This window comes from Herpailurus yagouaroundi, unplaced genomic scaffold, assembly GCF_014898765.1.
Source record: "Herpailurus yagouaroundi ecotype Mexico unplaced genomic scaffold, PumYag 308, whole genome shotgun sequence".
Classification (NCBI taxonomy): domain Eukaryota; kingdom Metazoa; phylum Chordata; class Mammalia; order Carnivora; family Felidae; genus Herpailurus; species Herpailurus yagouaroundi.
This window is the reverse complement of record NW_024412525.1, coordinates 6656611-6673133: the sequence shown is the minus strand read 5'-3', so window position 1 is coordinate 6673133 and position 16523 is coordinate 6656611. Positions and strand designations below refer to the sequence as shown.

The window sequence follows — 16523 nt, the reverse complement described above, 5'->3', positions numbered from 1 at the left end:
AAGAAAAGAAAAGAAAAGAAAAGAAAAGAAAAGAAAAGAAAAGAAAAGAAAATGCAGTGAATAAGCAAGTAAACACAGGAAATCAATTTCACCTTCACAACAGGATGGGGGGGCAACCCCAGAGACTGACAGCAAAGGCCGGGCACAGGCCAGCTGAAGAAGGGGGTCCTGAAAGGCTTTAGCTGTATAATCAAAATATTCCTTGTACGGCAACAGGAATTTCCTTGGTGTGCATATGTGTTCTAATTATATTTAACTAAACATGGCTAGGGAGAAAACCACCACCACCACCACCTTCCAGTGCCTGAAGAAACGCATCAGCCACAGGCATCATGTGCCTAAAGTGCCAGTCATTTCAAAACAGATTGTATTTTCTTCTCCAAACCTGAAGACTGCCTCTTCACTGAGGTTTGGCCTTTATAAAACCCCAGGGAGTCGGTGCAAAGCTCTCTCTGCCTGAATCGGCCCCTTAGACTGGGGGCATTTAAGCCTCTGTGCTTCCCTCTAGAGCACCCGCTCTTGTCTCAAACCCATAGATCAATGCAAGAACTGATGCAAAACCGTGCACATCAAGTCCTTTCCAACAGACACATATTAATGGTACAATGCACACTATGTTCTTTGCCATTAGGTTTGGGGTCCCTGGTTTGCTGCTAATGGGAGTCAGTTGTACTGATGAGAGGCCTTGGCTGGTCTCTGGCGATGATGCCCCCATGAAGGCAGAGTTAGTTCGTGCAGCCAAGGAGGGATCTTATTCTGAGAGTGTTGTTTTGGCTCACTCAGATTTGAAAGTAAGAGTGTGAAGAAAGAAATGGGTGGAGTCACCCCCAATGGGGACCATGCACTGCCCTCAACCTCAGCTCAGTTCTGTTGCTGATGTGACTATGGCCACAAGCTGCCAAATGCTGCTTCCCTCCGCTTGTTAAAGAGCCAGGCACCCATATGATTTACCGAGTAGAGCTCATTCAGGACCTTCATCAAATCATCTTGGAGTTGCTGGCCGACTTCTTTACTCTGGAAGGAAAAAGAAATGAAGGTTAATAGGGAAATAGAAGGAGGGAGGAGGGGGCGACAAAGGCAAGAGCAACACTGGCTCTATAACTAACACAGACTCAATTAAGGCCCATTATTTAATCCAGCAAATCAGATAACCACTCCGATCAGACCCAATTACGGTCAGATTACTCAAAGAGTTTTAATAAAATGAAATGCGCCCCTTCTATAGCCTAGCTAAGGCAATCATGTGGAGGCCAAGTGGGTAGAGGCTTTGATTTTTCGATTGGTCTCCAAAGAGCAGGCCTAAAAGCCACCTCCTAACTAGCAACTATTGTTTCTCTGAGACTTGCAGTTGAGCCTTCCTGAGAATCAAGACTTCCTGGATGCAAGTCAGATATGAAATAGGATGACAGAGAAAGAAGCATATAAACATTCAAGGACTTCAAAGTACCTGACTAAAGACCTCCAAGCAGGAAGGGGTTATTTGTCTTATTTGATTTACTTCTACCCCAACCCCCCAGGGCAGTAGTACCCCAATAATGACTCTGGTGTGCAGATTAGCTAATGCTCCTCAATCCTGATAATGGATGTTAAGGGGTCTCCAACTGGCCAATCCTAAGTGGCAGTGGCTCTTGGGTTCTTTGCTGCTGCCATTGAGGGCTGGCATCTCACCACCCAGATGGAATAGCAGAAATAAAGAAGAATGAAGAAGCAGGAAGGAAAAAAGAGCCACGCCTTCTATACTGAGTGGTTTTTTTTGGTTTTGTTTTTGGGTTTTTTTTGCCGAGCCCAAGGGAGCAGGGGCTAAAACACTGATTGGCATCACTGCGTCATGAGGGGAAGCCCTCATTTTATCTTCTGCCAGCTCTATTTCTTTCCTACAAATCAGATACCAACAGTGACCTTCTAACAAAAGGAAGAATCCTACCCATGGCACCGCTCAGCTCCCGGGCAAAGAAAGGAAGAGTTCTTGCATGTCAGAAACATAGTCCTCTATGATCTTGCTTTTTCAAGATGTATGATTATAAAACCATTTTTTCCTGATTACAAAAGGAGTATATGTATTGTAATTAATAAGAACACTGGAAAAACAAAAATACACACACACAAAAGAAAACTGTAGAAAACATCAAAAAAGAAAAAGTAACTTAATTCCTACCACTAAGAAATCACCCCTCTAGACTTTATTTTTCAAATCTTTTTGGTATGATTTTCATGAAATGGGGGTTGCATTATACACACTGGAACTTAACTTATTCACTTAAATAAATGTTATAAATAGTTCCCTACATGTTATTCTTCCAGAAAATTATAAAAGATTATATTGACGTAGCTCCTATTCTTGGACATTTACTTTGCTTATAAATTTTTATGATAAAACACACTGTATTCAGTTACTTTGTGCATAAGCTTTGCACACACCTTTCATTATTTTCTCCTAGAAGTAACATTGCTGAGTCGAAGACTACTCATTGATGCACCAGAAGCACATGTGCATGTTGCTTCACTTTTTTCCTCTTGAGAGGCTGACATGATGTCCTGTTGTGATTGGTAGTCCTTTTGATCGTAATGAGCCATTTTCATTTCTCTTTAATGCTTTGCCATTTTCTACGAAGGAATTAATTATGGAATATAACATGTGTGACCTTTGTTGTGGCTACACCGGACTCATTACACCTGGCTGTGTGGAAATGGGCGGAAGGAGCCCTGAACGAGCAATCACAAGATTCTCCTATTCCTGGCTCCTCCACCATCAAGAAGATAACTTCGAACAACACGATTAATCTCTCTCTGGGCCTCTCTTTTCCTTTCTGTAAAATGAAAGGCTAACACATCCTAAGGCCCTTCCTAACCTCTGCCATTCTATGATTCTTCACGATCTTTTGCCTGGCTTCTTGAACCCACGTTAGATTCAACCATTGCCCACTTCAGGGTATGGTTGGTTGGCTTCATTCCGCCCAGTAGGAGATGGTGAGCGAGTTCCCCTTCGGGACTGAGACGCTCTACAAAATGGATGGCTTCGAGCGTATCTTGCCAGTCTTAAATTTGCCATTCCCAAATGTCTCTCATTCAATGCCCTCAACCACTGGAAGAAGCCACAAAAGGAAATGCCTTTCATCTAGAATCTCACATACCAGCCAGCAGAGATCCAAGGAGGTGAAGTGAGGCAAAATGACTCACCAACCAGCCCCAGAGTCAGCAACAAGGCCAGGAAGTGACCATGAGTATCACTTCCAAACACCCTGCCCTCTGGCCTCCAAGCCAACTCCCTTGTCAGCCACCCATCCTCCCTTACTGCCTCCTTGTGTTTAAATGGTAGAGATTCCTGGAGAAAGCTCCCATTCCTCTACCCTGTTGCTCACCCATGACTTAAATAACTTAGCCGCAGGAGGAGGGGGGGAGGGGAAGGGAGGAGGGGAAAAAAGCATAACCAATAAAAAAGCAATTAAGCCCAGGCAGATGTTTCCTTTCGTGTACCGATTAGTTGGAAAAGGACCGACTCAACTATTATCCCTGTTTATTTGAACAGGCTGCCGAAGCGGATTCTGACTTACGGCTCCCTGTGGCTGAGGGCTGGGCTGGGAACACACGTGAAGCTAGCCCAGTCAAAGTGTCCAAGAGAGCCCCTGGCAATCAGGAACAATTCTGACACAAGTAGAGAGTCAGGAACTAGCCAGTGCTTCCCTCTCCTCTCTCGGATGCTCAAAGGCCACCCATTCTCTGTTTCGGAAACCTTCACTGTGTGCCTCTGGGGACAGCGTGGGGACAGCGTGGCCCCAGCGTGCCAGGAAGGGCTTCCGTGCTGGCCGGCCACTGTGGAAGGGTTGTAGCTGGGAAGCTACAAGGGGGCCCCACCCAAAGACAAAAGGGACATTTAATCCTGGGAACAACAAAACCTGATGAGAATGAAGTCTGCAGGGCTCTTCCGTTCCCTCCTAAAAACATGCAACGGGTTTCTAGGCAGGGAAGAAAAAGAGACTTTACAGAGCAGTCTTTGTGCCCTATCACACAGCCTGCATCTCTTTTCTTTAAAATTTCTTGGAAGAGAATGAGTCATCTAAACATTGCAGGAAACCAAATAAAGTCGAGGGGAAAAATTACTTTGGGCAAAGTTTTTCTCTTAAATGTTTGCATAGTAATCTTTGCCTGGAAAAAAAATAAGATGCCTAAATTTAGAATAGAGATGTGGCACAGTTAACAATGCGGGTTCCATGGGATAGGAAGTGCAATGGTGTCTTAGGCGGGGATCTTTTATTTTGAAACTCACCACAACTGCGCCAGCCAGAGCGTGTTTCCCGGGGCCCCCACTCTGCCTGCTGCTGGGGTGGAGCTGATCCGGAAGGCAGTGAGATTGCTACAGCTCCTGCCAGCTGTGCATTTACAAAGCGGGCAGGGAATCCTCCTTTTCCAACAGAGAACAGCACCGGATGACACAAACGAAACGCACAGCCGCATCTCCCCCAGACTGGAATCTTCCAAAGCCACCTCACTCAAAGAAAGGGGACAGCGGCAGAAATGCAAAGGAACAAGAAAGAGGCTACTCGGTCTTGGGCTGCCTGACGCCAAGGCTGGTCACTCTTCTTTGGATGGATACATCTCCTGAGCTTGGATGGCTTTGTCTATTAGCATTTCCCAAAGAACACACAGTATGAAAGGGCTTTCAAACTGGTCCTCATCCCGGGAGATTACCTCTTACCTTGTCTGTAGCTGTTTTGCTTAGCAGAATAGTGGGGTGGGCGGGCCATTGTTCGTGGCCTATTCCATCTACACTACATCTACACCACAAAGCCGTATTATTTGACAGGCACAAAATCACCCCGTTTGTATGGAAGAAAAAAAGAGGAAGGCATGCCTCTGCCATGTGGTGAGAGCTAATTTCGGCCCCATCCCAAGGCTTAGCCTGTCAGCAGGTAGAAACAGTAGGGTCATTTAGCTCTCTGCCGATCAGCCCATGTCAGCAGTTTTCCAGAAAAGAATCCAATTTTCAAGGGCACGTATCTCCCTTCACCAGTGCTGGCACCCCCACCCCCAAAGACATTTCTGAGGCCAACCGTTAAAAGATCCAGTTTAAAACTGAATTTACATTCAGTTTTACAGGTTTCAGAGGAAAGGGACATGAACCCTATACAAAGCTCTGGCAGCAGGAGGAGCGCCACCAGATGCACAGCGACAGTTTCAGGGGCACTCGTTCGGCACTTCAAAGAGGCCAAGTTTCATGGGCTGGAGCTTCGCCTGAAATGCTATTGGTGGGGAAGACAGGGGTAAAAGGAGTGGGTGTTGGGTAGTGGGTCCAGTGGCAGGGGACGGTGGACACTGGCCGGCCTTTCCCCTTCCCGCCTCAGCCCATCTAAACAAGTGGTGCCGTGTGAAGTTGTGGGCGAGGGAGGGTGGTGATCCCAGAGGTGAGAGCTCGGAAATGATTTCTAGATTTCTCCCCCCGGCCGCAACACTTGTGTATATGCAGAGGGACTCTTTGTACTCGGCATGCACTCATTAAGATACCACGCGAGGGCTCCAGGAAGGCTGTGCTCCAGTTACGACTTAATACTCTGGGGAGCCCAAGGTAGTATAAAATACAAAATATATTGAATTGCAGAACTTTTACAGAGAGGTAGGCTGGGAGCTGGCATAAGAGGGACACTTAAAGTGCTTTTGCCTTCTAAAGACAGGGTAGACCGGGATTTCAAAATGTACATTTTTAAAGTTGCAATCCAGTACATCATAGTGTGTCTACAATAAAAGTACTTATTATGCGCAGTGCACTCTGCTCATGCCTACTCTTTTCTCTTCTCTCCTGTTTTTTTTTTTTTATGTTAGTCATAACTCACTAAGTGCAGTTTACAACTCATTAATGAATCATTATACACAGGTTTAAAATGACTGGGTACACTGTAATTGTAGAATTAATAAAGAAAATAGTGGGTCAGGGACTGGAGCCCACCAACCAAGACAAGCACTAAATGACTCGCCCTCTCAAGGTGGCTGATCGGATGTCGGGAAGCAAGTTCAATCCCTAGATCTTGGTGAGGGGAAAATGCTGGATTTCAAGGAGTGAGCAATAAAGAGTCTGTTGGCAAAATATTTATAGAAGGCCTATTATGTGTCAAGCACTTGTGGTTTGACTGGGAATACAAAACAGTTTAAAATTTACAATCCACTGAGAAAGATGGACATTAATCTGATGTCAGATTACCATAACTATCAGAACACAATTCTTGCAGTCTCAAAGGCATTATTAGAAATGGAATTTCTTAAGCCAGTTTTCTATTCAAGACCAGTATTTTTTTTCTATCTCAGCAAAGAGGTTTCCACACTTCAACCTAACCCCAGAGCAAGCTAGTGATGAATCTAGTGTGCCAGAACAGAAATCCGACTTCAAAAAAAAAAAAAAAAAAAAAAAAAAAATCTAGCTATTATACAGCATATCCCTTTTCTTTGAATTTGCCTTTCTAAGTGATAATAGGTATTTCAGGTTATAATGACATTGCTTCATTATAAGTGACTCCCAAAGTGGGCACATTCCACTTTCAAAGAATCTCTTGAGCTTGTCAGCACCTGTAAAAACCAATCTCACCAGTGGCTCCTTCACTTCGAAGTGAACGGGTCTGGTTAAGCGCTCCCAGTGACGAGAGTCATAACTTAGAAGAAAATGTCCGAAACCTGATAGTCTGAGACTCAATACCTGTCTCCGAATTCGCCTTCTAACAAAACTGGTTTCTCAATTAGATTCTTGTTTAATTATCTGGATTACTTAGACTAAACAACAACAAAAACTAGATTACAATTTTTGAAGCACCTCTCTGTCTCCCGTGGTGCCTGGCCCACTGCTTTCTGTATAGGAGACATGAAGTAACAAGCCGTTGAATCAATTAGATCAAGTTTTAGCTTAAACGCTGTGCTTTCACATAACAACAAGAAAAAAATATATAGTTGCCTTCTCTTCATGCAGATTATTAAAAGCGGAAACATCAGAAGTTGCCCACATATGCTCCCTCACAGTTGAGCGCAAAAAAGGTGAAATGACTTTTCCAGGATCACACAGCTGTTTGGTATCCTGTCTAGGACCACATGCGATACTGGAAGAGGGTGAAGAAACATGCAGGCTCTGGGTGGGGCGGGATTTGAATCCTTCCACTACGTGATCGCATGACCTTGGGTAAACTACAACTGCCCCATGCCTTAGTTTCCACATCTGCAAAACAGGGTAATAATGAGATAATCCAGGTAAAGTCCTTCGAACAGAACCTAGCACTTAGGATGCTCAAGAAATGTGAGCTCTTCTTATATTAGAATCCAGTCCTCTTAACACAGACTTTGAGCGGTCTTTCTACCGCCCTGTGCTCCTTATGTGTCCTCGGAACACATTAATGATCATGATGTGTGGAACTGGGAACGTCCCGGAAGCTAATCCCCAGGCAGGGATGCAGCTAAATCTCTCAGATGGAAGAGCTCTATCAACATACAGGGAAGAAGAATCTTTGCTTTTCCTTATGCCTGCTGCTGCGCAATCTATTCTCCGTGGTGCCAGTAAGAACCAAAGTAACAATGACTCTGAGAAATATGCAGTTTTCCTGAGAAGGGAACAAAGAGGTGTTGAGCCAAAAGGAGGAAATTGGGGGGGGGGGGGTAGAGATGTGGTATAGAAGGAAAATAAGGAGGATAGAATTACTTTTTATCCCTTCAGGAAGATTAAACAGAAAAAATCCTTCTCAACTGTGCAACTGGGACTTCGTTCAATTGGGGTCATAAATTAAATGTCGGGAGGTAGGAGCCCCCTACTGCCTGGGTCAGCAAAGTCAAAGACTGCCCATTACCAAGTTCTGGTTCAATGAAATCCAGGGGCTTTCTCCTCCAGGGCACTTGTTTCTGAAAGCCATTTCCTTAAGGTTTTTCCAGAAGTTCTGCAATGTCTGACTAGTCAGACTTAATAACCACAGTAATGCTAGTGGCCCTGGGAGAAAATCCATTCCTTGGCATGACAGTGAACTCTGTGGATTCAGTTCCTACCTTCCACGGATGCTCGCTCTGCTCTGTTGCAAGTAACCAGAACCTCTTGCCATGGAAACACCTAATTCAGATAAGACTGACTCCCACTGGACTGGGGCAGAGTCATGGGATGGGGCTGGGGGCCAGGAAGAGGCTGGAGGTCCTCTGCTCTCCCAAGATCTCAGATGGCACAGACTAAAACACAGTCCTGTAACAACTTGAATGTTCCCCTATGGCTGTTTCTATCTCTTACAATGACCGATTATAGTACTAAGAAAATAAGCTGAAGGCAACATCCTTTAAAAGGAAAGAGACAACTAAGTCTGAGGCTTCATTTCTTAAATCACCACTGTGATCCTTTTCTTGGCAAATTTCCATCTTTAACTCTTCTGGATAATGATTTTAGCAGAAGTGTAATAATTGTCTTCAGGCTCTGATCTCTAGTGCCAAAGCATTTCTTGAGGTCATATTGAAGATCTCCCAGGCAGGACACTAAAGTCATAGAAATGGTGTCTAGGTAACTGTGGTGCCCTGGGTAGGCCAGGACACAGGGGACAAAAGACACAAAGGCAAACAGGCAACATGAGAGCACAAATCTCTCAGCAACTGTAAAATGAACGCGGGAGAAAAAACAATCAATGGCTTGGAACTGGGCAAGAAGCAGTGGTGGGGGGTGGTGGTGGGGGGAGCCAGAATGATAAGGTGCTTGCAAGCATATGCCCTCCCACAATAAGGAATTCCAGGAGCTGGGGGATGGGAAGAATGCCTGTGTGGCTCCCAGATGGCCGGGAAAAGGTTGGAAGAACAGGAGTTAATAGAGCTCATTTGAAAGTTGGCAGCGTGAACACCGAGAGGAGGGCGGCCTGGTAGGAAGTAAAAGAGTCAGCAGCACCCGTACAGGAAATGCCTGGGGCACTGGGAAAATCGCTGATTAAATGCTTTAAGAAAGGGGAACCCAGAGGCAAAGTCAATTCGTTGAAGGATCTGTGTAGTTTTAGTACTTTGGAGATGCCATAGAATCCCACTGTTGAGAGAGAAGAACCTCCAGGGGGTTCATTTAAGGGAGAGACCATTTTCTCGACACTGCAGGTGCCAGAGCTGGACCCGAGGGTTGCGTTAAATCAACTCTAGGAGACTAAGTAGAGCTCCCTATTGGCACAGCGTTGGAATGCATTTCCTTGGGGCTGGGTGCAGACCTGGACTGGCCAACTTTCTTCGGACACTGAGGTGGTGTGCAAACTCTTGTCTCTGTCAGCACTCAGTCCACGTTGCCACTCCCATCAGGCATGTTCCGCAGACAGTGAAAAAAAAAACCCTATACACTTGGAGGAGGGCACCTTCCCTGTCACCAGTACCTCATTCCTGATGAAAAATCACTGAATTGTGAGAAGGAAAATGTCCAGAGTTTGAAATTGGCAACTTCCAATCTCCAGCTCTGATTTTTCGCCTAAGTGCTTCGATTTTTCCTCTTTGACTCAGACTTTATAAAATGTTCCAGGTACACTTGAGAAGCATGTGTATCTGTCTGCAGTTAGGCACAGTGCTCATATAGGTCACTCAGGCAAAGTTTGCTAGCTGTTTTTTCAAATCTCTGTATCTTTACTTAATTTATTTTGGTCTAATTGGTTAATTATTCATCAAGACAGGTGAACTAAATCTCCCACTGGGATTGATGATTTATCTGTTCCTTCTTTTTATTCTGTTCATTTTTGACTTATATATTTTAAGATTATGTTATTAAGTATATACCGTTTTCTGGTGAAAATGTCACCATTATCTCTAATAATACTTTCTGAATTAAAATCCACTTGGTCTGATTTTAGTAGGGCTCTCTTTTCCCATCATTCTGCTTTAAATTTTTCTATAACCTTATACTTAAGGCATGTGTCTTCTCTTATAAGCAACATATAATTCAGTTTTGCTTAAAATCTCTTTGACGATCTTTTAATTTTACACGAGTCAATTTACCCTTACAATTAACTGATGCATTTAAATCCACCAACTGGCTATATGCCATTTGTTCCACGTATCTCCAGAGCCTCCTTCCCTTATTTTTTATCTTCTTTTTCTTTTCCATTTTTAAAAATTCAGTGGAAGTCACCCTTTTGGTATATTCTATGTGTTTTGAGAAACCCACCACAATTAAAACACTGAACAGGTCCGTCATCCATCAAAAACAATCTCTCATGCTGTCCCTTCATAGTCAAAGTCCCTGCATCCCTAACCCCTGGAAGCCATTGCTGTTGCTCTAGATCCCAACAGTTTTGCCTTTACCAGAATCGTTCTTACCTTCTTTGGGGCCATTTCTTACTAACTGAATCTTCTCTTAGATTGGTAGCAGTGCTATTTCTATAGTGGTAACCCTAAATTACAATATACATACCCGTGACTTGTCAAAGTCTAATATAAATCAATACTGTTACTGCTTTTTGCACAATATTATTAAACCTATTTCCCCACCCGCACCTACAGATAGATTCTATTGCTGCCATTTACACTAATTTTATATCTGCTTATCACCTCACCTGAAATTATTATTTTTTTTAACAGTCAATATTCATTTAGATGTACAATATTTCTTTTCCTGCATCTCAAGGCTTCTATCTGGGATCATTTTCTTTCTGCATAAAGAATAACATTTAGGGGCACCTGCATAAAGAATAACACTGGACTTCAGCTCAGGTCATGATCTCACAGTTCATGGGTTCAAGGCCCGCATCAGGCTCTGTGCTGACAGCTCAGAGCCCGGAGCCTGCTTTGGATTCTGTGTCTCCCTCTCTCTCTGCCCCTCCCCTGCTCATGCTCTGTCTCTCTTTCTCTCAAAAATAAACATTAAAAAAAAAAAATACCGTTGAGTATTCCTTTTAGTCCAGGGCTGCTGGTGATAAATTCTCCAAGTTTTTACTTGCCTGAAAATGTCTAGTTCACTTTCATTTTTGGAAGACAGTTCTTTCAGCTTTTCATTCCATTGTCCCCTGTCTTCCACTATTTCTGCTGAGCAGTCACCTGTCAACCTTGCTTTTGCTCCCTCGGAGGTAGTGTGCCTTCTCCCCTCTCGAGCTGTGTTAAAGATTTAGATGGTCTCTGTCATGGTTCTCAGCAATTTTACTAGGATGCGCCTCCACTTTAATTTTCTTTGTGATTCTCCTACATGGGGCTCATAATGCTTCTTCAACCCGCAACTTGAAGTCTTTCTCTAGTTTGGGACAATTCACAGTCACTATCTCTTCAAATATTGTTTCTACCCATTCTCTTTGTTCTCTTCCTTCTGGAACTTCACGTGTATGCATATTAGGCCCACTCACCATGTCCCACAGGCCTCCTATGCTCTTTTTTGCATTTTCCATCCTTTTACCTCTCTAAACTTCAGTAGATACATTTTTTTCCAACATGTCTTTCAGTTCACTACTTCTTTATTCAGCTTTGTCTAATCTGTGTAATCCATGCATTGAGCTCTTTCTTTTAGTTACTTTATTTTTTTCAGTGCTAAAATCTGTCTGAGTCCTCCTTTTTTTAATAAAAATAAAATTCACATACTACAATTCACCATTTTAAAGTGTACAGTTCAGTGGGTTTTAGTAGATCCATAAGGTTGTGCAATAATCACCACTATCTAATCCCAGAACCTTTCGTCACCCTACAAAGAAATCTCATAACTGTTTAGTACTCACTCCCACCCCTCCACCCCCACCCCCAGCTGCTGGTAACCATGAATCTACCTTCTGTCTCTATGGGTTTTTCCCATTTTGGGTATTTCCTATCAATGGAAACATAGAACATGTGGCTGGCTTCTTTCACGTAGCATATTGTTTTCAAGGTCCATCCATGTTGTATCAGTACTTACTTCCTTTTTTGTGGCTGAGAAATATTCCATTGTATGGATATGCCACACTTTTTTAAACCCATTAATCATCTGATGAATGTCTGGATTGTTTTCATTTTGGGGTTATTATAAATCATGCCACTATGGACATTCACGTACAAGGTTTTGTGTTGGCCTATTTTCAATTCTCTCAGGTATCTATGTAGGCAAATGGAATTGCTGGGTCATAGGGTAACTCCATGCTTAAGTTTTTGCGTAAGTCTTGTTTACATTTGTGGGGAACTGCCAAATTGTTTTCCATAGCATCTGCACCATTTTACAATCCCCCCAGCAATATCTGAGGGTTCCAATATCTCTATATTCTTGCCAACACTTGTTCTTTTCTTACTTTTCTTTAATTATAGCCATCCCAGTGAGTATGAAGTGGTATTTCATTGTGGTTTTGATTTGCAGTTCCCTAAGGACTAACAGTGTTGAGCATCTTTTCATGTGCTTGTTGGCCATCTGTACACCTTCTTCGGAGAAATGACTATGCAAGCCCTTTGCCTTTTGCAAAATTGGGTTGTTGATCTTTCTGTTGTTGGGTTGTAAGTGTTTTTCATATATTCTGAATACTACATCCTTATCAGATAGATGGTTTAAAAGTATTTTGATTCTTATTATACAGGTAGTCTTTTTTAATTTTTTGATAGTATCTTTTGAGGCACAGAAGTTTATAATTTTGATGAAGTTCAATTTATGTATTTTTTTCTTTTATTGCTTGTGTTTGGTGTCATGTCTAAGATCAGTTACCTAACCCCTTAAGGTCACAAAGATTTATGCCTATTTTCTGCTTTGGTGTCTTATCTAAGCAATGTTACCTAATCCAAGATGAAAGATTTATACCTGTTTTCTTCTAAAAGTTTAAGTTCTTACATTTACATCTTTGATCCATTTTAAGTTGTTTCTTTTTTATAATTTCCAATTTTTGTCATTTGATTTCATAAATGTATTAAACATAATAATTTAAAGTTTGTCTGATAACCATTACAAGGATCTCCTGTGGGTATGTTATTTTTCTTATAAGCACTGTATATATACAAAATGGTGAGTGAGAACTATTGGGCTTAGGGTGATAGTATCTTCCTCTAGAGAGGACTTAAATTTGCTTCTAGATACTACTATCCTAGATCACCTTAATCCAATTAGAGATTAAGATAATTTGAAGCTAGGCTTCAGTCCCTGTGAGACCCCTGAAGTCTATTTCTGGTTCACCCTCACTTCTAAACTGCATCCCTGTGGGGTCTAAAAGCTTGAAGAAGTCTACCAGCCTCCCAACCCCCCCACCTCCCATCCTTGGTCCTACATTCCAGTTTTTGTCCTGTTAGCCCTACAAGGCTATTAAAAGCTCTGCTTGGCTTCTTAGCTCTCAGTGATCTTTTCTAGAATAGCAGATGCCTCCTGGGGATAAATGGCTCCAAAGGAGCAGAAGGTTGGTCTGAATTACCTAAGCTGCCATTTCTAGAAGTTCAACCCAAAGTCTGAATTTTGACGATAGAGATTATGTTATGTTTAAATGTTACCCTCCCCAGGTCCAGTGCAATGTTGGATACCTAATAAGTACTAAAATATATTTTGTTTGAAAGAATGAATTGATATTGGTAAAAGAGAAGGATTATCATATTTATGTCTTAAAGTTATTCATTTCCCAAGACACGGTAACCAAAATATTCTGGTAAAACAAAAGAGAAGCAAGCCTGAGGTTTTCAATATGGTTCCTCATTACTTCCTTAGGGGCTTTTCAAAAACCACACTCCATCAAAGGGCAGCAGGGGGCTGAATCTACCTAACATAAAGGGGATCTATGAAATTAGTTGTAGTGGTTGAGAATCCAGATTCAAATCTCAGGCATTCTCTGGTAACCCAGAGTCCACAAAAAGGAGAAACCCCACACTAAGTTCTAAAAATGAGCACATATAATGGGCCATTGGGGGTCTGAGGAAGGTTTGGGCATCTAGTTCCTGGGACATATGTGAAAATGTCAGCTTCACTAGCTATCCCAAATTCCTTAGCACCACACTGGCCTTTCCCTTGTGAAATCAGCATAAAAACAGAAAGAAGTAATCCCTAACTTCTAATTTTCTCTCCAATAAGTGGCCATAAGTTGATGACTTTTCCTTCATGATACGTCTGACAACTGTCTCCTTTTCAACACTCCTAGCATTGCTACCACATGGCAGGCCCTTATTCCCCTGCCCCTGGATTAGAGGCCCAGTCTTTCTGAAGAGCTGCTCTATTACATCATTTGCCTATGAATCAACCTTCCATGGTTCCCAAATGTTCTCAGAATGAAGTTCAAACTCCTTGGTTGGGCATCCAGGGCTCTTTTCAGCTTTGTTTCAGCTACTCTCTTCATAAATACTCTGATTTAGCCAAACTGTTACACTCACCACCTTCTGAAGAAGCCTCACTCATTCCTGGGCTCTCTTTTGTCTTGAAGTAGTTCCTTCCATGTGGAAGGTTCTTCCACCCTGCTCTCCCCACACTCACAAATGCCTCCTTTTCCATCTCTAATTATGATCATTTTCATTCACTAAAAACCCAGCTCAAATGTCACCTCTCTACTTTCTGCATAGGAAGCATTTAGGGCTGTCTGATACGGGGTAAATCTTCAATATATATATTTTTGAAAAATGAGTGTGTGTGGTTGAAGGGGGGGAGGGATAAAATTTTCAATCAATGATGATGTGGAAATTGCATATCTATTTTTTTAAGTTTATTTATTTTGAGAGGGGGGAGGGGCAGAGAGAGAGAGAGAGAGAGAGAGAGAGAGAGAGAGAAAGAAGAATCCCAAGCAGGCTCCACTCTGCCATCATAGAGCCCAATGAGGGGCTTGAACTCACAGTGAGATCATAACCTGATCCCAAATCAAGAGTCAGACGCTTAACCGACTGAACTACCCAGGCGCCCCTATCTATTATTTTTAACTAAACTGTGCCCTACATCACACTATATATAAAAACTGGTTTTATGGGGATGGCTTTGGACCATGATATGAAAGACAAAACTATGGCTTTTAGAAGATGATACAATGGAATATCTTCAAGACCTTAGGGTAGGAAAGGCTTTCTTCAACATGATAGAAAAAGCACTAACCATAAAAGAAAATGGGTTCAACCACAGTAAAATTAAGAACTTTTACTAACCAATAGAAAATATTTATAAAAATAGACAAGTCACAGTGTAAGAGAACATGTGCTTAACACATATAATCAGTAAGATAACTAATATTCAGGATCGGTACTTCACAAGAGAATATATCTACATGCTCAGTAAAAATAAGTAAAGGCTCTCACACTCATTAGTAATCTGAAAATGCCCATTAAAGCCAATATGATAATAGCTTACATTAAAACAGTTAAAAATAAAACTATAGTTAAAATGAAAAATTTGACCATATTAAATGTTGGCAAGGCTGTAGAAAAATGAACTCCTCATACATTGTTGGTGGGGGTACAAATGACTAATATCGTTTCGGAAACAGTAAAGGAGATTTCACCCCACAATTCCGCTACTAGGTATATTCCCTGGAAATCTGGCCATGTGTATGCCAGTGCGCACAGATGAGAATGTTCACAGTGGCATAGTTTGCTTTAGTCCCACACTCAAAACAACCCAAATGCCCACTGATAACAAAATTCACACTGATAAGTAAACTATGGTGAATTAATAAATGGGCCCTAAAGCAATGAAAAGAAACAAGGCAGAGCTAGATGCATCAGCGTGGTCGGAGCTCGCAAACCCTGGCAAACAGAAGCGGTGAGACTTGCAAAATTAAACCACGCTGTTTAGAGATGAATATCTAGAAGATGTAATTTAAGAAAAGCAAGGAAGTAATTATCACAAAATTAGGACAGTGGAGGAAACAGAGTTGTGACTGTAGGGAGTATTGCAAGGAGTCCAGAGGTGCTGATAAGGATCTCCGTACCTGCTTGTGTGAGTGGTTACTTGTGTGTTTGTTTGCCTTATTATACATACATATTTTAAATACTTTTCAAGTTTTTGAAGCTGAAAAAAAGAAGAATTCCATGATTGACCAGTGACATCTATCACAAATGCAGGAATAAGGTTTTTGCATTGGTTCACAGGTCTTCCTTGAACAACCGAGCTGGATATGAGCTCTTCCTCTACTGCCTGTACTATATTCTGTAGCAATTATTATCTGTGGAACACTGTCTATCTATTATTTATGGTACACTTATCATATCCACATTGTCTTGATTAGAACTATTTATGCAAACATCTTTCCCCCCTTTCAACTATAGCATAAGCTTCTGAAGGATCTGGACTGTATCGTGTAGCTAGTAATTAATAAAAATAGTCATTATAGCTTACCTTTACCTACTGCTCACTGTGCACTAGCCATTTACAGGCATAACCGTACTTAATCTTGGTAATAACTCAATGTGTTATTATTATCTGCATTTCAGGGATGCTCAGGCTTAAAGAGGTTAAGCAATTTGTCCAAAGGAACAGCTATTAAATGCAAGAGTTAGAATTTGAATGCACAAACTCCTATTCAATGCTACTTTGTCTTCTCATCTTTTTAAAAAAAATTTTTTTAATGTTTATTTATTTTTTGAGAGAGAGAGACAGAGCGCAAGAGGCAGAGGGGCAGAGAGAGGGAGACACAGAATCCGAAGCAGGCTCCAGGCTCCAAGCTGCCAGCACAGAGCCC

General features: G+C 42.0%; 1 protein-coding gene across 8 annotated transcripts in view; it reads right to left on the bottom strand.

Moving 5' to 3' along the window:
- SRGAP2 (SLIT-ROBO Rho GTPase activating protein 2) overlaps positions 1–16523 on the bottom strand; it is a 235005-nt gene that overhangs the window by 79393 nt on the left and 139089 nt on the right. For all 8 annotated transcript variants that reach the window (XM_040462034.1, XM_040462035.1, XM_040462037.1 and 5 more), the window contains exon 5: positions 952–1014. In XM_040462034.1, coding sequence (XP_040317968.1) covers positions 952–1014 — 63 coding nt within the window. The remainder of the gene's footprint in view (positions 1–951; positions 1015–16523) is intronic.